General features: G+C 40.1%; 5 protein-coding genes across 6 annotated transcripts; 2 read left to right on the top strand and 3 right to left on the bottom strand.

Moving 5' to 3' along the window:
• Window positions 1–3,251: 3,251 nt before the first annotated feature.
• Window positions 3,252–10,749, bottom strand: sdha (succinate dehydrogenase complex, subunit A, flavoprotein (Fp)). Its single transcript, XM_079343728.1, has 15 exons — window positions 10,643–10,749; window positions 9,952–10,032; window positions 9,608–9,769; window positions 9,295–9,438; window positions 8,962–9,126; window positions 8,699–8,847; window positions 8,430–8,554; window positions 5,794–5,962; window positions 5,468–5,663; window positions 5,209–5,380; window positions 4,890–5,008; window positions 4,645–4,756; window positions 4,406–4,536; window positions 4,042–4,155; window positions 3,252–3,937 (listed from the first exon to the last, which is right to left on the bottom strand). The coding sequence occupies exons 1-15, from the start codon at window positions 10,703–10,705 to the stop codon at window positions 3,851–3,853; spliced, it is 1,989 nt and encodes a 662-aa protein (XP_079199854.1). The 5' UTR covers window positions 10,706–10,749; the 3' UTR covers window positions 3,252–3,850.
• Window positions 10,750–10,945: 196 nt separating this feature from the next.
• ccdc127a (coiled-coil domain containing 127a) lies at window positions 10,946–14,261 on the top strand. 2 transcript variants are annotated; one of them, XM_079343733.1, is made up of 4 exons: window positions 10,946–11,053; window positions 11,683–11,820; window positions 12,226–12,470; window positions 12,559–14,261. In XM_079343733.1, the coding sequence occupies exons 2-4, from the start codon at window positions 11,691–11,693 to the stop codon at window positions 13,003–13,005; spliced, it is 822 nt and encodes a 273-aa protein (XP_079199859.1). In that variant the 5' UTR covers window positions 10,946–11,053; window positions 11,683–11,690; the 3' UTR covers window positions 13,006–14,261. The 2 variants fall into 2 exon arrangements, with proteins under 2 accessions (XP_079199859.1, XP_079199860.1); XM_079343734.1 differs by having other exon boundaries at window positions 10,969–11,053; window positions 11,686–11,820.
• Window positions 13,905–15,951, bottom strand: LOC306823860 (uncharacterized protein). The gene is made up of 2 exons (XM_079343737.1): window positions 15,680–15,951; window positions 13,905–15,210 (listed from the first exon to the last, which is right to left on the bottom strand). The coding sequence occupies exons 1-2, from the start codon at window positions 15,811–15,813 to the stop codon at window positions 14,874–14,876; spliced, it is 471 nt and encodes a 156-aa protein (XP_079199863.1). The 5' UTR covers window positions 15,814–15,951; the 3' UTR covers window positions 13,905–14,873.
• A 1,237-nt stretch (window positions 15,952–17,188) lies between these two features.
• On the bottom strand, window positions 17,189–18,624 carry mrpl32 (mitochondrial ribosomal protein L32). The gene is made up of 3 exons (XM_079343416.1): window positions 18,417–18,624; window positions 18,072–18,262; window positions 17,189–17,673 (listed from the first exon to the last, which is right to left on the bottom strand). Exons 1-3 carry the CDS (start codon window positions 18,511–18,513, stop codon window positions 17,422–17,424), a joined length of 540 nt encoding a protein of 179 aa, XP_079199542.1. The 5' UTR covers window positions 18,514–18,624; the 3' UTR covers window positions 17,189–17,421.
• A 1,183-nt stretch (window positions 18,625–19,807) lies between these two features.
• psma2a (proteasome 20S subunit alpha 2a) lies at window positions 19,808–23,172 on the top strand. The gene is made up of 8 exons (XM_079343736.1): window positions 19,808–19,917; window positions 20,394–20,470; window positions 20,937–21,069; window positions 21,347–21,469; window positions 21,572–21,653; window positions 21,998–22,071; window positions 22,280–22,337; window positions 22,447–23,172. The coding sequence occupies exons 1-8, from the start codon at window positions 19,877–19,879 to the stop codon at window positions 22,561–22,563; spliced, it is 705 nt and encodes a 234-aa protein (XP_079199862.1). The 5' UTR covers window positions 19,808–19,876; the 3' UTR covers window positions 22,564–23,172.
• The last annotated feature ends 194 nt before the right edge of the window (window positions 23,173–23,366 follow it).

The following is a 23,366-nucleotide window of genomic DNA, read 5'->3' as shown; positions in this document are numbered from 1 at the left end:
CACTTGAACTTTGTGGTTTATTTAGATAGAGGTAAGTACTTTGAGATTTATGGAGAACTCATAATTGTGTGTTTGTACATATTTCATTCACTATATTCATTTTCACTAAAGGTCCTGGCTTACTCTTGTGTTACACTTAAATGTTTAACTTTAAGAAAGGCCATCGCACCTGTTAATTAACTCTCACTATGAGGTCATTTTGTGTTTCAAATGTTTTAATCAATCCAATCATATGATCAAAATCACATTTTTAAGTATTTTGGGGTCGCAGAAAGTTTTTTCTTGCAATGGGCAACATAGTGCTGCTCTCCAAACATTAGTAGAAGAAAGTCTACTTAAAAATGTTAGACACAAAGCATCAGGACAATGTGTCCAATGCAGCTGGTGATCTGTCATATTCAAAATGGGTTCCAAATCATTCTGGTTACTTTCTGTGAAAAGTACATTTACTTCTTCTCAACACACGGCTGAGGGGACCCGAACATTGGTTTGTCTCACATTTTTCAAACACACCTACTTCCACTGGCACCAATTGGCATTGTTCTGTATCATCTCCTAACATGCAATCTTTTAAAGGCAGGGTTGGTAAATATCTCGAGATATATTATCTTTAATCTATATTAATTTGATATCTTATTATATAAGATTTTGGTCTAAATTGTCTTTTGGTACAGGAAGACAATCTGTCAGCTGTAGCATTAGCAAGCATGTAAAAACTTTAACCAACGTCTGCCATGAGGTACCAATCTGATGAACCAATCACGCCTGCTTGTCTCCCTGCTCGTTCGGACATCGCCCCCAGCTGATGTGAGCTTCTAAACCAGTGAAGCTTGTGCATGTAAGTGAGGGGCGTGGCTTTTGAGGCACAAATGGGAGGGGCTGGGTGAAGACGGAGCACTGAGGAAATGCCACTTTCAAAATAATTGTAGTTTTTGAAAATGACCAACCCTGCCTTTGATGATACCGAATAAATCAGTGGGGACAAAAAATTGCTCTTTTTTGTTGGATAACAGAATAAATCAGATGTATGGATGCTTGTCTGCTTCGGGCTTCCATACAAAGAAGACTACAAAGGTTTCAAAAAAGTGATCAGGCCTTTCGGAGGAGAGGTGAAATCCACAACCACTCTCCGAGAAAAAAAAAATAAAAAATATATATTATTATTATTATTATTATCTAATTAATAATTCAATACAATACAATTCATTGTATTAGCCATCACAAAAGAACCGATGCAGCTTCTGGTTCAGACTCAGCAGCACAAGAGTTTGGAGAAGAGACGGAGTGAAGAGACACGTGACAAATGTTTGGAGCTCTGGGCTGCTAGGATAAATGTTTTGTCCCTGTTACAAACTCCAGCCCCACCCTCACTTCTTCCTTTGACGTATTCTCTTTCGTCACACTCATACCCTCCTCCTCCTTCTCCATCTTCCTCCCTCCTCTATGTCCATAACCTCCCCCGTTTCTTCTTACTTCCCCATTCTTAGTGAGGATCTTTCTCTTTCTTTTTATTCTGCTTCTCTGTCTTGAAATCGTCTTCTCCTTCTGCCTTCAACATCTTGTTCCTGTTCTTATTGTTTGCTTGTACTTTGCAGTGTCAAACCTACCTTTACAAAGCCTGAGATGAAGCTCACATTTAAAGTTTCCTGTAGCACAAACTCACATTATCACTTTTTGTTTCTCCACTATCTCACTCTTACAGTTTGTGTCAGTACTTCGTCATTCTCAATGTTTTGGTCCATTGTCAGTACTGCTTTATATCAAAGTCACAATTTGTTTAAGTTCCATAGAAGTTTACACTATGCTACTGGCTGCTTTATTAATAAAGCTTTCCTGTAAGAGATGAAAAAAAACCCAACACAATGCAGATCATGTTTCAGGTTCTTCAAACAGTTGATTCAACTGGGGGATGGCATGGAGGTAAACCCACTATTGTTTGTCCTCTCATTCAACATCATTTCATTTGTACTAATGTGAATGATACCAACATGCTCGATCTCTCTGCTCTCCAATTATCTCTGGGGTTTGATTTTTACAGTTGGTCAGGATGTGAATCTGACTCAAATCCCTTTTGTTTGTTCACTCGTGGTTGATGTTTCCGCAAGAATTTCTGGAAAGGTTACGCAAGTACAGCAGCACCTACTAGTACAAGTAATACTACCATTTCTGAGTGAGATGCCAAATTATCAACACATGTCAGAAGCCTTACATAAGAACACAAAAGCACAGTTCATTGAAAACATATGGATTGCGCTACAGAAATTCTTGTTCAATTGTGTGCCTGTGCTGCTCTCTAGTGGCCACAGAGAGGTACTGAACACAATACAAGGACGCGATTAAAAAAAAAATACTGAAAATGAAATTAATCCTGAAAATATCTACAAAAAGTCACTAATTGCGTCTCCTCTCATAACGATGTGAAGACCACCAGTGGAACCTGAGAAAACACGCATGCACACATGCATACATTTATACACAAATATACACCTTTTCTAATGTTTTACACCAATTACATTAAGTGGAACATTCTAATAACTCCATGATTATTATCAAACTGTATAGTCTTCAAACATCCAGGTATCTTCCCCATCTGCAATTCAACAACAAAACAAGAGTTTTTGTTTATATGCATGGTCTTCACTTTATTGAACATAAGAAAATAAGTACAAATGGCAAACCCTGAATAAAATTAACAGTTGTTACTAAATAAATTATGTCACCCCCTCTCAATGATTCAGTACAAGAAGCCTGGCATGTTTTCAATACTACAACTGACGAAGGCGAGGACATCCTTCTCGTTTGGAGTGTGAGATTGAGTGATATGTTCCAGTTTGTGGTGATTTTCCATTTATTACGCCATCACACACACAGCTTTGTTTGTATGGAAACTTCTCTTCAAGGGCACGACTTGGAATAATTCAAAGCTTGCAGAGGAAAAGTCAAAAGTGCTCAGATAGCTTCCATGACTGGAAGTTAACATCTCTGATTAGCATTCAAAGCAATACAGTTAGAATGGATAATAGATACACTCATCACACCGTTATAATTGGAGACATTTCAAAATGAAGACTTCTAAATTGCTGAGGCTTCATCGCGTCTATCAGCTGATTATCCACGGAACATCCTAATGATGATTTATGTGATCGTTTGGACTGCACACATGAAGCATCACAAGAAGCTAAAACCATTCAAGACTGAAGGCAATAGTGAGTGAGAAAAGACTACATCATACATACATCAAGTACATAGAGTACAGTATAACTTGTCATGTTTATTTAACATTTCGGCAATATTTACATACTTATAACTTCTCTCTGTGTCTGTGACGTGTGGTTCAAATTTCAATCTCTTCCTCAACTTCTTCTCTTCTTGGAGTTTGAGCACAGAAGGAATAATTAAAGAAGCTTTGAAGGCTTTGCAAGACAAGACTATGAGACTATGTTGTCACCATGGGACATCAAGCGTGGTGGTACACGTCAACCGCTCTATTTTATTGTCCTTTGTGCGAGAAGCTGACAGTTTCTCACTTGTGTTGCATGCATTACAATATATTTATAAAATCCTCTCACGCAAAGTGAGAGGAAACAAGAACCGTGTCGAAATGCATCTGCGAAAGTTTGAACAAAAAAAAGGCAAAGCACACATGAAAGAGAGGAACAGAAGGGTAAAGACAGGACAGTTTTGTATTGAACTATTCTAGATGGATACATGTGCAGCCATAAGCATAACTTGTCACAAAATGCCATCTCTAAAACAGGAAGAAAAGCTCCATAAATAGTGGAAAATATAAGAAACTGGATGTGCGAGGAGAGCGGGGAGGAGGAAGGAAAGATGGAGTAGGAGGATCTTCTTAGTAGGACCGGATGGCAGGAGGGACGTGGGCACAGTCCTGCTCGTCAAGAGAGTGATCGATGACAGGGCGGTACTCCAGGGTCACCTGTGTTCAGACAAACATCATGTATTAACAATCTAATAACGACTCTACTACCAAAACTCCAAGATTGTGCCTTAAACACTTGAATATCACACAGGAGATCGTACCTTCCCAGTCTTGGGATCAACATAGGACATGGTGTGCTTCCTCCAGTGCTCATCGTACGGCTTCGCCTCCTGACCCTGCAGGGGCTTTGAGTAGTCATACTCATCCACACGTTCCTGGAATATATTTAAGAAAAACAGTCAGAGGAGAAACTGGCTGCAAGACAAAGTGCACGTTTGGTTGTTGTTTTTTTTAAACAATTATATGACACCAAAAAAAAGAGAGAAAGAGAGAGGATGAGGACATTTGAGAGCAAATGGCAGGAACAATTCATCTTGGTTAGGACGGGAATATGAGGAGCAAAAGACACAAGTACTGCAAGAACAACAACCAACCACATTCATGTCAACAACTAAAGTAACTGACCTTGAAGTCCTCTCTGGCGTGGGCCCCTCTGCTCTCCTTCCTCTGCTCAGCAGAGTGGATGGTCTGGACGGCATTCAGCATCAGATTCTGCAGCTCCAGTGTTTCCACCAGGTCTGTGTTCCACACGATGCCTGGGAAGGGAAAGCAGTACCGACACACTGTAAGTCACGGCTCATTGGCAGAAAGCAGAGTGGTCTGACAGAGGACAAAAACAGGCACATAAAAGTGTCATATAGTACCTCTGTCAAAGGTCTTAAGCTCCTCCATGGTCTGGTAAATGGCGTCCATCTTGTCACATCCCTCCTTCAGAACAGAGCCGGTACGGAAGACGGCAGCATGAGCCTGCATGGTCTGTGAAACACAGCATTCGTGTTTGTTAAGGGCGTTTTCTGGGTGTCTTTATAAACAAATCACTGGACCTGAAAGACCAGGTACAGGCTATAGGTGCACAGTGTCATATATAATGAGGTAGGTGTGACCTTACCTTCTGCATGTTGAGCCTGATCTCAGAGGTTCTCATGCTTCCGTTAGCAAACCTCAGCTTGTCCAGGTTGGCCACTGACTCCTCTCCAGCACTGGGCTTCAGAGGGGACAGAGACTCTCCTGAGGAGTAAAAACACAACACCAGAATCATCAGTCACTTCGCAGATAATGTGAACAGGAAAACTGAAGTTAGTTATGCACAGTTTGTAAAGGATTAAAAAAAAAAACCATACGCCATAACAAGAGGCGCTTTCTAATTTGATATCAGATCAAAACTTTTATAGACCTCAGAATTCAAACTGTGCTGTGGTTAAACTCACCAGGCTTGTTCTCCTCTGCGATGGTGAGGGCGCACGCTCTGCCGAACACCACCAGGTCGAGCAGAGAGTTAGCACCCAGCCTGTTAGCACCGTGGACGCTAGCACACGCTGCCTCACCACAGGCGTAGAGTCCAGGAACCACTTTGTCCTCTCCTTTGGTATGAGTGATCACCTGATGCAGAAAATATGCCAGATCTTAAGGGGGGGGGGGATTTTTGATGGAGAATTACCAACAACAGACTCAGAGAGTGGTTGTCACCTGTCCCTTGTAGTTTGTGGGTACTCCCCCCATGTTGTAATGAACCGTGGGCAGGACTGGGATGGGCTCTTTAGTGACGTCCACTCCAGCAAAGATCATGGCTGTCTCGGAGATACCAGGCAGTCTTGCTGCGAGCTGCTGGGGAGGCAGGTGGTGGAGCTGCAGGTACACATGGTCCTTCTCTGGACCTACACCTCTGAAAGAAGAAAGAAAAGAAAAAAAGTTAGCTGCTTCCGTTTCTTTCTTTTTTTTATCTGTGTAAGTTTAAGGGTGTAAATCATTTAATGGCTGTTTTGATAGTTTCATCACAAATGTGTTTTCATTACCTGCCCTCTCTAATCTCGATGGTCATGGAGCGGGACACCACGTCTCTGGAGGCCAGATCTTTGGCGTTTGGTGCATAGCGCTCCATGAAACGCTCTCCCTCACTGTTAATGAGGATCCCTCCCTCACCACGGCAACCCTCCGTGATCAGACAACCAGCTCCATAGATACCTGTAATAGAAAAAAAAAAAAAAAAAAAGATGTGTGGGTTTAAAAGGGACTTAGTGCAAACACTAAATGTTGACACCAAACAGATGTGTTGCCGTTTTCCCAACTCTAATCTCGAAGGAATGCAAACTCAAACCATGTTTTTTCCAAAAATTGGCTTAGGTTTAAAGAAATAAGTTTAAAGCCGTGAGTTCAGTCAGGATGACTGGAATTGCCTTCACGATTGCGTCTCTCTCATCGCTTTCCGCTCGCTCACGTTTCCACCGTTATTCTCAGCCTATAATCGTCCAGCTCCCCTTTTAAGTATCATTCTTTCTCTGCCTTAGTTGCTTCATGCTGATGTTTTGTTGGCCCCTCTACCTCCCCATCACCGCCCATCATTTTTACATTGACGCTCAGAATTTTCATTCTCCAAACACATCGACCACACCATAGAGTCTAAGAGCCAAAGCCTTTCTGTCAAGTCACATTTCCATGTTTTTGCCTGTAATAAAGAATGTTCTTAAAATCACTCGTCTCTCCTGACTCAATCTTATTTCAAACTTTAGTCCCGCATGATTTTTTTCCTCAACAGGATCCATCTTCTACGGGGTCTTTTTTTTTTTTAACACGTTTTGTTTTGTGCCTTTGCCTTTGGTGTCCCTGTCTCAAACATTCTGTTCAGGATCAATTGCTTGGTGGAAATGACATCCTGAAATACACCTGGAAGTGATCCGGATAATTCTGTAGCTCCTCTATCATCAGGTGAATCTGTCCTTGATCTTGTTTTATTTTTCCTTTTTTTAAGGAGTGAAAAAAAAAAAAAACTCAATTGCTAAATAATTCCATGTTGATTTGACTGCAAACTTTTGCAATGAATAGAGACATCAGACTGTGTGCGCATGGCTTCTGTGTGTAACAAAAACAACCAAAATAAAAATTACTGATCTAAAAAGGCATCTGAAATACACAGTCAGCGTGCATGGACCTTTAGCCTGGTTGTCACACTTAAATGACTTTTACCTAGGCCAAATTATTCTTCTGGGTTACCATGGCAACTTGTAATGAATATTTAGACTCTTCTATAAAAGGGCTTTTTATGCCTTTGGCTCTAAATGCTGATGACTGAATAATAGGAATAAAGGGATAGTTCAATAATAAACTATGAGAAAAGAGTAGTTCTCTTTACGATGAAGAACAATATCTCTACTATCAGTAACATAAAATCCACTGAGCTCTACGGTTACGACACTATAAAACACTCACTTGGGGTTTTTATGGACATTATATAAACTGTCCTGTGATAAGTGTGTTGAGTTGTATACTCATTGTTTTACTTTACTCTCCTATTCATCCAATGGATGAGCCAAAAAAAGAAAAAGACTCAATTAAGTTCCATTCATACAGAGCTCGCTGCACTTGCTGCAGGATATAAACAACCATTAAAAAAGTGGAGAATAAACAAAAGACCAAAAAAAATGTTTGGTCTTCTTTTCGGTTTTTGGTATAACGTGATTTATTTAAATAAATCTCTGAACCTTTTCATACTGAATATTCAGGTATTATTTTCTGTGCAAATTGATTGAATGGGATTAACTTAAATCCAGTACTTTAATGTTGTTCTTCTAGTCTGTATTGATTTTTGGAGTGTGTTCATGATGTCCTAGAGGACAGAAAAAAAAGGTTGCATGCCTTCACCTGTGCACATCTTTGGTGACTGTGAATGGTGGTTCAAGGGCACTCGAAGCGCTCCTGTCATCTCTCTTTTACACAAACACGACTTCCTGCTCTCACCGCCCACTGGTCAATGTTTCGAACTCTCGCAGTCATCTCGATAATGATGAAGTTATCGAACTACTGGAGGCGCTTTAACAGGCGAGTATCACAATCCTAATCGTGGAACTTCATTTGTTTTTCAAGGTTTTCTGTGTTCATGTAAACAGATCTTTTCAGAACTTGTCACCCATATATCACTCTAGGTTAGCCTTTGGTGACCTCCCACAGGTCACATGATGCAGCTGTGTTGAGCATAACTGTGGAGTCCGGTGTCAAATGTCCCACAGGGGCGGCGCCTGTAGCTAAGGATGAACACTTTATGCAAGTGAGGTCTATTATTGGAGAATTGGTCCTTCCGACTCTTGCACCAGTCCAAAAACAAACAGCACATCTAGAGAGGTAAGGGACTAACCACGCAGGAATGCAGAAGTTAAATTATCAAGAAATACTTGGTGCTCACATTGCTCAGTTTTTCCTCTTTTTTTTGGAAAGATTATTTATATAAGCTTAATGAGAACATTACTGACCACTGGATAAAAGCAGAATGTGTATAGTGCTAGAAAATCGCTCCTGGTCCTATTTGATAGTAAGTCTCAATATAAACATGCTTTTCAATAATGCATGAAGCTTCAGCAGAGCAGTCGACCACCTGTCTTTGAAAACACATTTATGTTCTACCTTAGGTTTAATAAGTTAATAAGTTTCTTTTCCTCACCAGTGGGATGGAACTGTACAAACTCCAAATCCTGGCAGGGCAGGCCAGCTCTGGTTACCATTGCATTTCCATCTCCTGTACTGGTGTGGGCAGATGTGCAGCTGAAATAGGTTCTTCCATAACCCCTGGAAGGACAGATTCAACCACTTCATCATCATCTCGGTTTCACTTTCAGACTTGAGGAAATGTCCGTGAATCTTTGTAGTTGTTAATTTCTTTGGTGTTTATTTCCTCTGAATTTGCAGGCAGTGAGCGTGTATGTCGCCTACCCGGTTGCGATGACGGTATTCTTGGCTCTGAAACGGTGAATAGAGCCGTCCTCCATACAGAGCGCAATCACTCCTTTACATTCTCCATCCTCCATAAGCAAGTCCAGGGCAAAGTACTCCACGAAGTAACTGGTGTCGTAACGAAGGGACTAAATAAACAGAAGGGGAGAGGGACACGTGAAACACAGTGTGACATGTGGTTTGAAGCTCTGATTTCTTGGTTCGTCTGTGGACTGAAAAAGTAGGATATTGTGTTCACGTACCCTTCCATAAAGTGTATGCAGCAGTGAGTGTCCAGTCCTGTCTGCAACACAACAGCAGCGATGAGCCTGGCCCCCTTTCCCGTACTTGAGACTCTGCCCTCCAAAGGCTCTCTGGTAGATCTTTCCATCTTCAGTGCGGCTGAATGGCATGCCAAAATTCTCCAGCTAGGAAAGAGGCACAGAAAAATGAAGCTGAGGGTTACAGTCGTGTCATACATTTCAGTAATCACCCCAGTGCTCTTTAAATGGTGTCACTATTTGTCTGAAATATAATTGCATTGTGACTAAAAGAAATTCATTTGACAATGATCAAGTGTTAAAAGTTGAGCCTACCTCTACGACGGCTGCAGGAGCCTGCTCAGTCATGTAGTGGATAGCGTCCTGGTCTCCGAGCCAATCAGATCCCTTCACTGTGTCATAGAAATGCCACCTCCAGTCATCCTCTTCCATGTTGCCCAGAGCTGCATTGATCCCACCCTGCGACCCAGGTCAATATAAACAAAGAGCATTCTTAGAAAAAGCATTCATGTCCAGTAAGCCAAACGATGGACTTGTTGTTAAAAATGGCAGTAAGAGTTTAGAAAAAGAACTCGAGGCTGGTTAAATGCTGTTAAGAAACCAAAAAAAAGTAAAAGTGTTGTTATACCTGTGCAGCAACTGTGTGAGATCTGGTGGGGAAGAGTTTGGTGATGCAAGCGGTGTTGAATCCAGCCTCTGACAGGCCAAAGGCTGCCCTAAGTCCGGCTCCTCCGGCTCCAACCACCACTGCATCAAACTCATGATCCACTACAGGGTACTGAGTTGAGATCTGAACAACGCAAAACAGTTACATTCCTGTTAGACTTACAATCAAGTTTTTGAGGCAATTGTTCACATGAAACTTCAAAAATATGCATGTTTACAGATACTGTTCTGTATCCTATGATGCATGTTTTCTGCTAATACAAAAACCTGATATCTACACATGAGAGCAGATATAATTTCACTTACATCATTTGACACGCTGGCATTTTTCTTGCCATAGATCGAGAAGTGAAAGTTCCTGGAGCCCTGAACTGCAGCAGCATGGACCTGGGAACAAAAGAAAAAAACATTATATGATTGAAGAAATTAAACTAATGCTTCACCTTCCTCAGATGAGTTATATTAATCAAGGCTGCTTACCTACAGTGAACACACTTTGATTCTTCTATTTCTGAAGTGATAATATATTTAAACAACGCAATATGTCCTTATTAATTGACCTCGGTGCAAACATTACAGGTCACTTGTGCTTGGTTATTCCTGTGATTACATGTGGTGATATCATAGCAGCATTTATCAGCTCTGTAGATGCTAACATGTAGCAGCTTTTCCACAAGGACAACAGAGGAAACTGATATTAATAAGTCACAAACCACAACTGTGCCCACATTTTACAGAAAACGTTAATCCATATTTTAAAAACCACACACACACAGGGATGGTGTAGCTATATGTTACATGGTGAATACACAGTATATCAATGTGTTCTTGTTGGTGTCACATTGAAACATGCTACATAACACAGGAGATTACGTCACAGTCTGCCAGTTACGAAACCAGCAACTCTTCGTTTTTTACTTTTAAACAGCACACAGACTCACAATACAAGACATCATGCAGATGATATGTGTATTACAATGTAATTATGACAACTCACTGATTTTGTTTTAGATAGGACCCTCTTGGAGAGGAGACGGGAAGCCGCACGGACACTCGCCATGTTGCCAGAAGGAGGAACGATTCTGAGAGGACGGAGGAGGATCACGTTTACCATTTCACTGGACCACACCAACTTACAAAAAATGGGGGTGTCATTTAAATTACACATTATAAAATATTGTAAAAATATTCACAATGGTTATTAATAAGGTAAAGTATGCTTTTATAAATAACAAAGTCAGCAAATAGAACATCATTAATTATAAATAATTGTCATTGTTGGTGTTTTATATAAGACTGTTTTATGAATCACCCTACATCGGCATGGATTGACTGCTGGAGCGTAATAAATTGTGTAAGCTGGGTGTGCAGGAACAAATGTATAAGTGACCTAGACTTTTCATTCAAGGTGAGACATAGCACCATATATTTAACAGATATAGAGGGTCTTGTAGTCGGACCTATGCAGCTCTTTCTTCCCGTCTCATGTTTGTATTAAATACTGTTGCGAGCATTCGCCATCAAGCAAAAACTGTTAGCTAGCATGTTAGCTCATAGCTAGCAGTGTTTGTGGTTAGCTTGACTGTCAAAACTTCAGAGACATGTTTTTTTCCTGCCTGATGCAGGGACTTGATAAATGCATACCATCTGCACACAATAAATAATAATAATAATAAGACTTTATCATCGGGTAATGTGAAACATCTCTTAAGTGAGGATGGTATACTTTTAAAAGGTTTATTTTTAGTTTCCTAATTTAGTAATGATCAGGTGTTCAGACATTTTTGTGTTGCTAAGTACAAATCCACAGAGTCCTAGGACACCCTTTGTGTTCTGAAACAACAGGCTGTGAGCATGACTTACCTACGTGTGTATATAGGCTCTATGGCTGTTATTGTTTATAACATCTAGACTTGTGCTTGCTGCAGTTTCAGTGTTTACAGACTGCTGTTTTCATCTGACTTGTGTGTGTGTGTGTGTGTGTGTGTGTGTGTGTGTGTGTGTGTGTGTGTGTGTGTGTGTGTGTGTGTTTTACAGCAGCCCCTATGAACAACTTGAATGATCCCCCCAGATGGAATATCCAACCAGACCAAAGAGGAAGGGGGGCGGGGGCTGGGGATGGGAACCAATGGAACTACGCCCTTCTGGTCCCCATGCTGGGACTGGCAGCCTTTCGTAAGTTACATAAGGAGATGTGACAGTGTTTGCTGATGAGGTAACGGAGTACACCTGCACATAGGTTTTGCTTATATAGCCAAGGACACCCTACAAACTGTACATGTTGAGTTACAAAATGTACGTTTACTGCAGCAATCATATTTCATTCTCTGATTTGCAGATATTATACATCATCGTTTTGCTCTATAAGAATGAATGCAAGACAAGATAGACACATTTATTTTATATCATACCCTAAATCAAGACATTGGTTTTATTTCATGTGCTGTGTGTCCAAGACTATTAAATACTGCATATTTTTCAAAGCATTTACCCTGCTGAGTGAAGAATAACATGAGTAAATCAAAGTGTAGGTTATAAATGTAATTTTATCCTGTGTCTTGCCTTCCACTCTGATCTTAGGCTGGATCTGGACAAAGGAATCTCAGAGGGAGATCCAAAAGGTGAAAGCCCAGTATGATAGCGATGTGTCCACAATAAAAAACAAGATGGAGGAGAAGTACCGTGAGACGCTGACAGAAAGGCGCAGGGCAGCAGCTTTGCTAGAGTTGGAGCTGGAGAAGGAGAGACAGAGGGTGAAGGGTTACAAGCAGGCACTTGTCTCACAAAGCCAGAACCTGATGGAGGAACGGAAACAGTTACAGCAGGTAAAAGCCTTCGCTCTCATCCACTGTTATTGAGCACGAATAAGCCGTTCTTTATCATACTTTAAAACACTGTCTTCTCCCTTACAAGGAGCGTGAGGCTTTAGAAGAAGAGAAACAAAAGACTGCGAAGTCTGGAGCTGCAGGGGCTTTGCTGCATCAAGCCCTGGAGCGAGAGACCAACTGGTACCATCGAGCCTCAGCCACTCTGAAAGAGCTGGAGGCTCAGCTTTTGGAGCGTCAAAATGCCTACTGCTCCCTGATCCAACCTCGAGATCAACGGCTAGAGATGGAGAAAAACATGCTGCTAAAGGCCATCAAAGACCCCCTCAGTTCAGAATTGGATCTAGAGTCTGATCTGAAGGACATTTTTAAGCGAGATAAGCACTGTGCGGACCTCTTGAATATGGACAAGAGAAAGAACGGAAGCCTGATGTGGGTTTACCTCAAGTACTGGCAGCTGCAGGTCACTGTCCAGAAACACAAGAGAGCCGAGGAAGCTTTATTGGGAGGGAAAATACAGTCTCATACAAAGTAACTAAAAAGACAAATAAAAGCTTTAGTTTTTCCTTTGACTTTGAAGAATGTTTAAGTATGTGGGTTGGGAATGGAAATGCATGTATTATTCACTCTTCATTATCTTTACTCAAAAAGGGATGTTGCTAAAACACAAAAGAGGCGATCTCAACAAAAACAGTCCAGCATCTGAAAGTCCCTGCCTTTATCAGGTTTAAAAAGTAGGGATATTTCAAGCACACTGAAATATCTACTTCCATGAGCTCACAATCCCCTAAACGCCATTAAAATGTACTGTCAATGAGCTGCTTGAAACATGAGGAAAATTCATTGGGATCATCCAGATTATATCCAAATGACATGAATTCAAAGCTAAAGTAAAATACATAAAGGTCCAAATGTTGGATAATGTGTGTTACTTTAACTCACTCTCTCTTACTGCACTAAATTACAGCAGATGTTGTATGCCTACACCTTGGGAAAGAATTTAGGGCTTCAATAACTGATGTTATTGTGATGGGACTCTCATCATCTTCAGAAAACAAACTCCTTCTCATCATAAATGCTACTATGTGGGGAAAAGCCAGGAATACAGTCTATTGTCCGGAATATTTTAGTGGAAAAGTCACTGAAGTCTTTCCACTGAGTATTCTGACCATGTTCATAATGATGTGTTGTTATGTATCGGGATGTCTATGAGGTATTATCCATTTTTACCAGCATGTTTGTCCATTGCTTTCCCTCATCTACAATAACTCTCTGTACAGTGTATGAGTCTGAAGATACTGAGTCTCTGTATTTACATTTGAAGTCTTTGTTTAAGTGTTAGGGCTACCAGGGAAACAGGACTCTGTGAGTGCATGTGATGGGACTTTAGGTGCAGAAGCAGTACCACAATTTAACAACAGAAAAACAGTCAGGTGGTATCAGTCCGTCTTTATTTGTGTAGTGCCAATTCATAACAACTGTTATCTGAAGACACTTTACAAAGCAGAGCAGTAAAGACTTTTTGTGACATTATTTGCAGGGATTCACGTGAATCCCCTGTGAGCACAGCACTTAGCAACATTCAGCAAGGTAACAGTGGTGAGGAATAGCGCCCCTACCCTTTTCCTTCCCACTTCAACTAAAGCTGTAGCATCTGCATAAGGTTACCAGACTGTTATGTTTTTGATTTGATCATACCTTGGTCAATAAATGCTGGATATAAATATTGAAATGTGCTGACGCTGACCACTTAGTAAAACCCTCTCAATAAATGTTTGTTCAAATACTTGATTTCCAGGCTGTGTTTTTACTCCTCTTTGAATCTCGACTGTTTTAACCAACAAGTTAACTAATTGATCTTTTCTCTGTGAGATTCTTTTACACGTAGGAGCAGCCATTGAATTTATGAACTTGAATTGTGTATTTGTTAAATATACCAGCTGTGTGGATGTTTTTAACGCATGCATGCAATATAGGAATACTCAAAGATCTGATGCTATCCATTGTAGTAGTATTATAAACTACAGTGGATGATAATATGAGGGAAGCAAAATAGGTTTGTACACGGTTAAATGAAGCCTTGTTAGGAAATCAATTAACTTGATTTTTCTACTAGTTTGTTTTTATAAATGTTATAGATTCTGCATAATTTCCAGTTTTGTAAGATTTGGAAAAAGATTTTTTTAAAAATAAAGAGATTTTTTTTTTTTGAAAGTGAAAATAGGAAGTCACTGAGCAGAATTTGTAATGCATAAAAACAACACGCATTACGTATATCAACTGGGAATCATTCTCCCCTAAAGCAGTGGTGAAGATAGCTCGTACCACCAGCATGCAAATCAAACTAACAAAGGCTTTTGTCATATTTTCTGAACAGCCGCTCCTATCTCCTCTCTCCTCTCTTCACACCCTCCTCTGCACACGCTCAGAAGATTCCCTCGGTGAGGACATCAGGCTCGAGGCTCTGAAGTTCACCCTCCGTGGCTTGCTGAGATCTTGGTTCGTGGCAGCCTCTTCCTGTTTAGCCTCCTTCCCCCACACGAAGGATTGTTGTTCTGAGCTGCCTAAGGTGCTCGGTCCTCTGCTGGTGTTGAAGAGGGGAAGCTGATGCTCTGTCATGGCTTTGCTGTCGCTGCCCAGCCTCAGAATCTGGCTCGGAGTCCTCTGCACCATGAAGTGGACCACCTGTTGCTGCTTGTAGCTCTCTCTTTGAATGCTGTTGGTTTCTGACAGAGTCAGCCTGGAACACATTACACATTGGATGAATTACCTTTAATCCCCTCTTGAGTGGTAGAGTGGTGCTGTGATCCTTATATCTGTTTCATAAGTATTTTAAACTGCCCATAGACTTGAGGATTGGGTCATAATTTCTGCTTCACTGCTCTCAGTGCACAAGAAAAATACCTGCAATGAGATGAGTGGTCAGTATGAGTCTGTATGTGAATCGCTGTGGTTATACCGACTAATATTACAGCAGTTCAATGTCATGTATGGACAGTAAATACATAACAAGAACATGTGCTGCTTTGTTCTTTTCTCGCTATCCTGTTGCTTCTTTCTGCACCTACCTGCTTACTATGTCATAAATATCTACATATTTTACAATGTTTAATATTACATAATGCAATATTCAGTAGTCTATGTGTGTAGGGGAACATTACATTTTGTAAAAAGAACAACCTATTTGTATTATAATAATTACAACCTACCTGTATTGTGGTCTTGTTTCAAGGACCAGGCTGAGCCAGCATGCTTCATAGCTCTCCTTCTTCCACTGGTTGTCCTCTTGAAGATCACAGTAAGAGTTCACCAGGTAGCAGCCTCCTCTGCTCACACAGTGCATGGTGTAAGTGTGAAAAAGAAAATCTCAGTGTTTTCAATCCACCCTTAAAATCCTTAAAAAAAGAAAGAAGAAGAAGCCCTGTATGAAACTAAAGGGATACGGACTCAAAGATTCATCAAATCCTGTGTACCAAGTAGTCTGAGAGGTGAGTCTTAAATAGTGAGTCTTAAATAGCCAGTCTTGTTTCTATTTATACCCCTCTGCATCACTTTGTTGTGAATGTTGTGAATGTAATCACTCCAGGCATCCTGAAGGTTGGTTTCACTTGAAAATGAGCTTCAGTTATTTTTTTTCCATGACATGAGACATGGACCCAGATGAAAGCGAAATCTGACCGCTCACTTATTTCATTTTTTGAACTTACACGTGTTATCCTGGGTCTCTCGTGGTACAAAGTGAAGCCTCCAGTTACTTGAGTCATATTTGCATAATTGAGTGTTACACCTGACACTGAGTAAGATTTGATTGTGTGCTTGTCTGTCTGAGTTGAGGGGCACTATTAGCTGCCCTTACACTGCAGTTGCCTCTGTGTTGATAGTTATTAAATGACTAATCTGTCTGAATGACATTGATACAGAGTTCACCAAAGAAAAAAAAATCATCCACACTCCTCAGATGTTTCTCACTTAGACCATGTGTCACGGGAGGGAAACAGCTGACAGAATTATCACTGAATTCAATTCAAAATCCAATTCAATCACCCCAAACTGTGCGTGTATCACAGTAAGACACAAAAGTTGTTTGTGACGAATTTTTAAGAAAGAGAAAGAAAGAAATCCCACATCTGCTCAAACTTTGAGGGTCAAACTGGTTCAGAGGGCGTGGGATGATGTGACTGAGGCAGTGGAAGATATGCTGGACTCAACACCAGAAGAAACAGTCTGTTCCTGAAACACAAGAGCCCGTGAACATGACCCCAGTTTGATGAGAAGTCCTGATTAATAGCCATTGCTTTGAAAACACTGAAAAAATGTGTCCTCTCTTTGAAAGCAGAAATGTGTTCATCCTTCACAATTATACAGGACAGTCATGAATTTAGCTGGATGATCAGTTGCAGCCGGGTTTACAATCTTAGACTACTGAGTTTTAAATAAGTGTCAAACAGATAAGTCTGTATTTTGACTTATGTAGTTGTCATGCATTTTATGCATCAGACCAAAACAGGTTTAAAAACAGGAGGAATGTGAAGACACTCGTTACCTTCCCTATAATGCAGATATATTTACAGCACAATACATCACTATGTACTATTGTTTTCTACACCCTATCATGGAAGAACCTTCAACCAAAAAATCCTTCAAAGTTGAAAGAAATAAAGATTCATTTAACGGAAACATTGTCTTTAAGTGTTAACAAAGCAAAGACACAAAGATCCTACTGTCATATAATACATTTATTGTCAAACACTTTAATTAAAGTACATTTCTCTCAGTCAATAATATTACTTGGCTACCTTTAAGTAAATTACAAAAAAATAATCCATGATGTCTGACAGCTACAACTTCAGTGACTTTTGTTGTGTGAGCCATAAATCTTTATGAGGATGAACCACATTGTCTACACAGAGAGAAGTGAAAAAAGTACGCGTCACACTGTATACATGTTACATCAGTAGCTGAACCATGCAGGCCTCTTCCTGGCCCTCTCTACGATCCTCTTGTCTTTGTCCTGTTGGTTTGGCGTCTCGCCCTCATACACTACGACGGTCTCCACACTGGGAGTCCTCAGCGGGCCACCTTCCATCGCATTCATCTGCTGACGAATCAGAGCGGTCTCCCTGCAAACCTTTTCATAACAGAAGCCGCACAGGATGTGCTTCTGCTTCATGTGGCCACATTCTGGACACGGCTCAATGTTGGTCTGCGAGAGAAGACAGAGACTGTGAGTCGGACAGTGTAACTGAAACACTGTCTCTAACAGAGGATTTAAATGATACCATATCACCAATGATTCTACTAAACCATTGATGCGCCTTGTTACTAACAGTTTTATAGCAACCACTTTGTTTTTTATGTAAAAGAGTTGGTAAAGAATCTTTATGACTTGTACAAGAGCAGAAATATGACTACAATCATGACGAGCCATTTCTGCTTGATACTATAAATTAAAGCATTTAATTTTCAAAATGCCATTGAGCTGAAATGTCCCACGGTCAGTTAGAGGTGGGGTCTGCGATCCTTTACAAATCCCTGATATTCAGTGAACACAAACAGGTGGAAATGTTGAACCTGCTCCTTTGTTGACTCTAACCACTGTACCTTGACTTTAATTAGTTTTTCTTCAGCTCTCCTCCTGGTGCGGTTGACTTCTATAGTGCGTCTCTTCTTAGGTGCTGCCATCCACAGGATGCTGTCCAAAAGAGCAGGGTGCTGCTCCTGACTCTCCTCCAGCTCCGCCTCCCTGTCGGGCTGAGGAAGCAGGCTGGGGCCATTCAATGCAAGCGCTGGAGCTACACAAAGGGGATAAAAAAAAAAGTCATCAACGTGTTTAAGCCTCGTTAAAAAGTTGAGAGCGCCCAGACTAAAGAAAAAGGTCAAACAACAAAGATACACCACACACTATCTGTGTTTGTTTATAGAGCTTGTCACGGTGATCAGACTCACCCAGCTGTCTGTCCTGCAGCACCACCTGCAGCAGTCTGCTTTCAATGTGTAGTAAAGAAGATCTCAGACTGTGCACTAAAGCGGATATATTCAACATGTTTGTTATCAGCACGATGCCACTCTCTCCAACATGCCGAACAGCTCACGGTCACAGGGTACCACACGTCATTAAACAGCGACAGAAGAACATGTTTCTTCTTCTGTGTCATTTCCGCCAGACATGACAGCTTTTAACATGTTACTACCATCTACTGGTCAACTTGTCAAACTGCACTTTAACTGGATGGTGCAGCTTGAGACCCAATACATGTAGACGCTATATATGTTTTATCATTGCAGAAAACCACAAATAAATTGTTCTATTTATTATTCTGGAAATCAAACCATTAACTGTTTGTCTCTGCTGGAGTCATTAATGGTATTTCGTTTGGTTAACCACTAGGTGGCACTGGAAACATAGTGACTTACATTGTATTTACATTCGATTTGAATTTAAAGCAGATGCGTTTATAATGTAAACGTTGTATTTATAATAGGCTTTCGGGACACACAGTGAGCGTTCACGTTTGTATTTATTAATAACTTGTAAAACGTTTGTATGTGAGTATGTCTGAAGGCAGGGAGAGATTTTAAAATAACCGAAATTATTGTTCAATTTAACTTCAGGCGATTTGTTATCAGTACTGCAAAAATTATTGCAATTATAAGATGCACAAAATACCGACATAGTTGCTCGCTCTCCGCTGATTCCTATTGACTCTGGTGCAAGAGTGAGGAGACTATACAATATATAACGTACTTAAACTTAAAAGTACTTTGATAAAATAAAATATGAAAAGTAATTACCAATATAAAATAGAATTTTTAAAAAATTCAAATATAAAGAATAATAAAAGAACACAAAATGTACAATGGGTGCATGAAAGAAAATGCATTTAAAGTCCAGTGAGTAAGTGTAGTCAGGTGAAAGTATAACAATAAAAAGATGTTTCAAGTAATAACAAATGTGTAATTTCTCCGTGATTGCCCTCTAGCCTCATCGGGAGTTGGCAGTGCAAGGACAGAGTTTAGAACAAAGGGAAAGGTAGATGTCAGCTTGAGAGTGGTCGGTGGATCAGGATCAGGAAAAATGATTACGTTTGGGGCTTACATAAAATTGTCGTTTAGGAGAAAACTATTAATCTCCTGTGTTTTTCCTATCTTCTCTTCCCTATTATCATTATTATTATTATTACTATATTTTTATATATTAAAAATACATTTTCGCATTGTTTGCTTTCAGCCTCTGATGATTACACATTTTAAATGTACTTTGCATTAAATATAATTCTAATAATAAACAAATAAAGAAGATGCGGTGTTTCAGTTGTCTTTCCGGTGGCGGTCACATGGTGGCGGTATACAGGCTTAACTGTGTTTGTGCGGCTGCAGTTATTACACAGTAGAAGAAGAAGATCAAGATGGCGGAACGAGGCTACAGTTTCTCTCTTACCACATTTAGGTAAACTTTGTCTAATTATGAATAAAACTTGATAAGAGTGTCCTAATATTGTTCCAGGAAGATGATGTGTTAACAATTCCTTTTGAAGGAGTTGATGTAAATGCTATAAATGTCTCAGAATAACCCGGATAAAGGAGCAGATGTGTCTGATGCACTGTCATTGTCGTAACCAGCTAGCTTAGCTTTTAGCATGTCGATTACAGTTTTCTAGTTAAAAGAGTGAACTGATTAATGCTTGATATATGTACACCGCTGTTTTTTAAGAGTAAGCTAATACATTAATAAGACAGAAACAGGCCTGATGATTCACTAACTTTTCCCATCTTGCTAGGCTAGCTACGTTAGCTCCGATGAGTCGGTGGAGTTATCTTTCACTTTCAGTTTCTCATCGGTCAAACAAACAGCCTAAACAATAGCACTTTATTGGAAACGGAGAGTATTTAAAGTTATTTAACATCATGTGTGTCCTCCTGCAGCCCCTCAGGTAAACTGGTCCAGATTGAGTATGCACTGGCAGCTGTAGCAGCAGGAGCTCCGTCAGTCGGTATCAAAGGTAAGTGTGTGTGTGTGTGTGTGTGTGTGTGTGTGCGCGCTTAACAAATGCAAAAACAGGAAAATATACACGCATACAAAAAAGTAGGCATGAGGAAGGGTAATTGATTACAAGAAAGATTGTCTGTACAGGTGAGTTTTTGGATACTTACTGCTTGAACATTTCCAAAGATTCAGCAGATGTGAAGGTTTGTAGGAGCTGTTCTTGATAATAACTGTTATCAGCGTTGTAGATGTTTAGTTTCTTTTAAATAAAATATAAAAGTGTAGTGCAGTCTGAAAAGTTTCACAAGTCTTCTCAAATTTCTGAGCAGTATTTATTCATAATAATGGAGAATTTAATGTAAATGCTGGAGGGAAAAAAGGCATGGTCAGATTTTTTTTGTTCCTTAAGTCGATTGTTTGATGCAGACTATCAAATAATCCTGAGGTTTGAATTTTTAAGAATGATCATCTTGTCTTTTCAGCTTCCAATGGCGTTGTCCTGGCAACAGAGAAGAAACAGAAGTCGATTCTGTATGATGAGCAGAGTGTTCATAAAGTGGAGCCCATCACTAAACATATAGGCATGGTCTACAGCGGCATGGGGCCCGACTACAGGTGAGGCTTCTGTCTTTGTTTTTTTAAAAACAAAATAATGCATCTTTCTGTGTGACCTCTAAATACTTCACATCCAGAAGAGAGGCTCACATGTGAAAGAAACTGTGCTTTGAGAAGTTGTTATTAAATAGCAATATTTCTAACTTAATCCAATCACACATTTGCTTATTATATTTGAAAAGATCATTTATCAAAGAAATCTAGAGCACACAACCAGAGTTTGTAAACACATCGAACTTGAAAAAAAAATAAAAAATGATTTGTGTTATCCTTGCAGGGTTTTGGTCCGACGAGCTCGTAAATTGGCACAGCAGTATTCCCTGGTTTACCAGGAGCCAATCCCCACAGGTCAGCTCGTCCAAAGAGTGGCATCTGTCATGCAGGAGTACACACAGTCTGGGTGAGTGTACGCACACACACACATAAAAACAATCAAATACAGTTTGAAAGCAGCCTATCCTTCTTTTAACTGTCTGAGTTAATTGATTTATCTTTTCTTTAGTGGAGTGCGTCCATTTGGCGTTTCATTGCTGATTGCTGGATGGGATGAGGATCGCCCCTACCTGTTCCAGTCTGACCCCTCAGTAAGTAACAAAGCATTTTTCAAATTATTGGTCTCTTTCAAATTCAACATTTATTCATTGTTTTATGGTCATAAATCTTTAAAAACATACAGATTTCCCCCCTTGCTAATAGTCTTACTGCTTGTTTATTGTCCTACACAACCCATTAATAACGATTTAATATTTGATTAATTGGGCTAGTTACCTTCGTTTATCCACTTGCATGTTTAAAAGTAGAACCTGTTGGTCAGCTCATGACATGTCTCTGTTCATCTGACTGTGTTTCTTGATTTTAGTCTGGTAATGATTCTCTATCAGAGGGATTTTCCTTGCTTCACCTTTGTTCCTCTGTTTCTGATTGGCAGGGTGCATATTTTGCATGGAAAGCCACAGCAATGGGGAAGAACTATGTGAACGGAAAAACATTCCTTGAAAAAAGGTATGATGGTTCAGTTATACAGGCTGCCTTATATAATCTGGGAATTATTCCCCCACAGTATTCTGTTTAAATATATCACATATCAGTCATGCTCTACTGAACACCCTTATAGCATATGGTTGATGTTTGGTATGTTGTGTTGACACTCAGCTCTCTCAGTTAAATTCAACAATAGCTTTTGAATGAGCCCTTTGTTTTTGTTCCGCAGGTATAACAATGACCTGGAACTGGAAGATGCCATCCACACAGCCATCTTGACCTTGAAGGTACACTGGTCCTTGTTAAGATATTTAAGATGTTCATATTTTGTCTCGCTGATGCTGCGTTTCTTTTTTTAATTATAATTGTTCACGTCCTTCTTTGTTCATGTTTCAGGAGAGTTTTGAAGGTCAGATGACAGAAGAAAACATCGAGGTGGGGATCTGTAATGAGGCCGGCTTCAAAAGACTTACCCCAGCGGAGGTGAAAGACTACCTGGCAGCGATTGCTTGAACATGCACTCCCTGATGATGGGGCTTTCCAGCCACATTCAAGAAGACATAACTGCACAGTAGCCCACTGTCTCATGCCACACTTTGTTAAACCACAGTCATTTAGTTTGGCAAACAGTGCTTGCCTTCAAATGTTATTGTGAAATGTGGCAGTTGGCTACTGTGCATATGAAAAGGAATGTGCGCTCTGATGGGTAAAATCTCAAGTCTTTCATTGAACCCTTCTCTGCTAAATCCTTCTGGGGGGGTAAAGGCCTCTGGTCTTTCTAGAGATATGATAGATTAAAATGCATCTTGTTATTTGGGACCAAAAAAGAGCTCTGGTCTCTGGGTGAATTAAATGTATTCATCCTGAACTCCCCCCCCCCCCCCCATTTAATCTCCCAACTGTACTTCAAAAGAAACCGAACATGGAGAATTAGAAGAAATTGAGCTAATAGAGAGGGTTCAATGACAAAAATGGAGATTTTACAGTCTGCTTCTCTTTGCTTGTACAGCAGTTTTTCACAATGTACTTCATGTTTTTTTCCCCCAGACTAGAATCAGTTCTAGAGTTTGTATTTTCTCTTCTGGTATCCATCACCCATTCAAATAAAAGATGGCGAGTTGATGCTGAGTCTGTGGTTTTGAATTTGTATGTTTTTTTTTTGTTTTGTTTTTTGTTTTCATTTATTCAGGAAAAGTCCCATTGAGGTTAAAAACTTTTTTAAGGGGTCCTCCAAAAGTTACTCTCACAACATACATGTAATGGTTTAGTAAGCTTAAATGTGAAGTCATGGTTGGAGTAGGTTGTACAGTTTCAGA

Source organism: Symphodus melops (assembly GCF_947650265.1).
Source record: "Symphodus melops genome assembly, chromosome: 5".
Classification (NCBI taxonomy): Eukaryota; Metazoa; Chordata; class Actinopteri; order Labriformes; family Labridae; genus Symphodus; species Symphodus melops.
Note: the sequence above shows the minus strand (reverse complement) of the source record. Positions and strands in the feature narration are given on the sequence as shown.

Excerpts from the sequence above, each read along its gene's own strand:
- LOC306823860 (XM_079343737.1), bottom strand. The coding sequence starts at position 15,813 with ATGCACTGTGTGAGCAGAGGAGGCTGCTACCTGGTGAACTCTTACTGT. Across the intron at positions 15,211-15,679 it reads GAAACAAGACCACAATACAG|GCTGACTCTGTCAGAAACCA; the intron begins GTAGGTTGTAAT and ends AATGTGTTCCAG.
- psma2a (XM_079343736.1), top strand. The coding sequence starts at position 19,877 with ATGGCGGAACGAGGCTACAGTTTCTCTCTTACCACATTTAG. Across the intron at positions 19,918-20,393 it reads TTCTCTCTTACCACATTTAG|CCCCTCAGGTAAACTGGTCC; the intron begins GTAAACTTTGTC and ends GTCCTCCTGCAG. Across the intron at positions 21,654-21,997 it reads TGTTCCAGTCTGACCCCTCA|GGTGCATATTTTGCATGGAA; the intron begins GTAAGTAACAAA and ends TCTGATTGGCAG.
- ccdc127a (XM_079343733.1), top strand. The coding sequence starts at position 11,691 with ATGAACAACTTGAATGATCCCCCCAGATGGAATATCCAACCAGACCAA. Across the intron at positions 11,821-12,225 it reads GCTGGGACTGGCAGCCTTTC|GCTGGATCTGGACAAAGGAA; the intron begins GTAAGTTACATA and ends CTCTGATCTTAG. Across the intron at positions 12,471-12,558 it reads AACGGAAACAGTTACAGCAG|GAGCGTGAGGCTTTAGAAGA; the intron begins GTAAAAGCCTTC and ends CTCCCTTACAAG.
- mrpl32 (XM_079343416.1), bottom strand. The coding sequence starts at position 18,513 with ATGTTGAATATATCCGCTTTAGTGCACAGTCTGAGATCTTCTTTACTA. Across the intron at positions 18,263-18,416 it reads GCTGCAGGACAGACAGCTGG|CTCCAGCGCTTGCATTGAAT; the intron begins GTGAGTCTGATC and ends CCCTTTGTGTAG. Across the intron at positions 17,674-18,071 it reads AAAAACTAATTAAAGTCAAG|ACCAACATTGAGCCGTGTCC; the intron begins GTACAGTGGTTA and ends CTTCTCTCGCAG.
- sdha (XM_079343728.1), bottom strand. The coding sequence starts at position 10,705 with ATGGCGAGTGTCCGTGCGGCTTCCCGTCTCCTCTCCAAGAGGGTCCTA. Across the intron at positions 5,381-5,467 it reads CCACAAACTACAAGGGACAG|GTGATCACTCATACCAAAGG; the intron begins GTGACAACCACT and ends TTTCTGCATCAG. Across the intron at positions 4,156-4,405 it reads ACGCCAGAGAGGACTTCAAG|GAACGTGTGGATGAGTATGA; the intron begins GTCAGTTACTTT and ends AATATATTCCAG.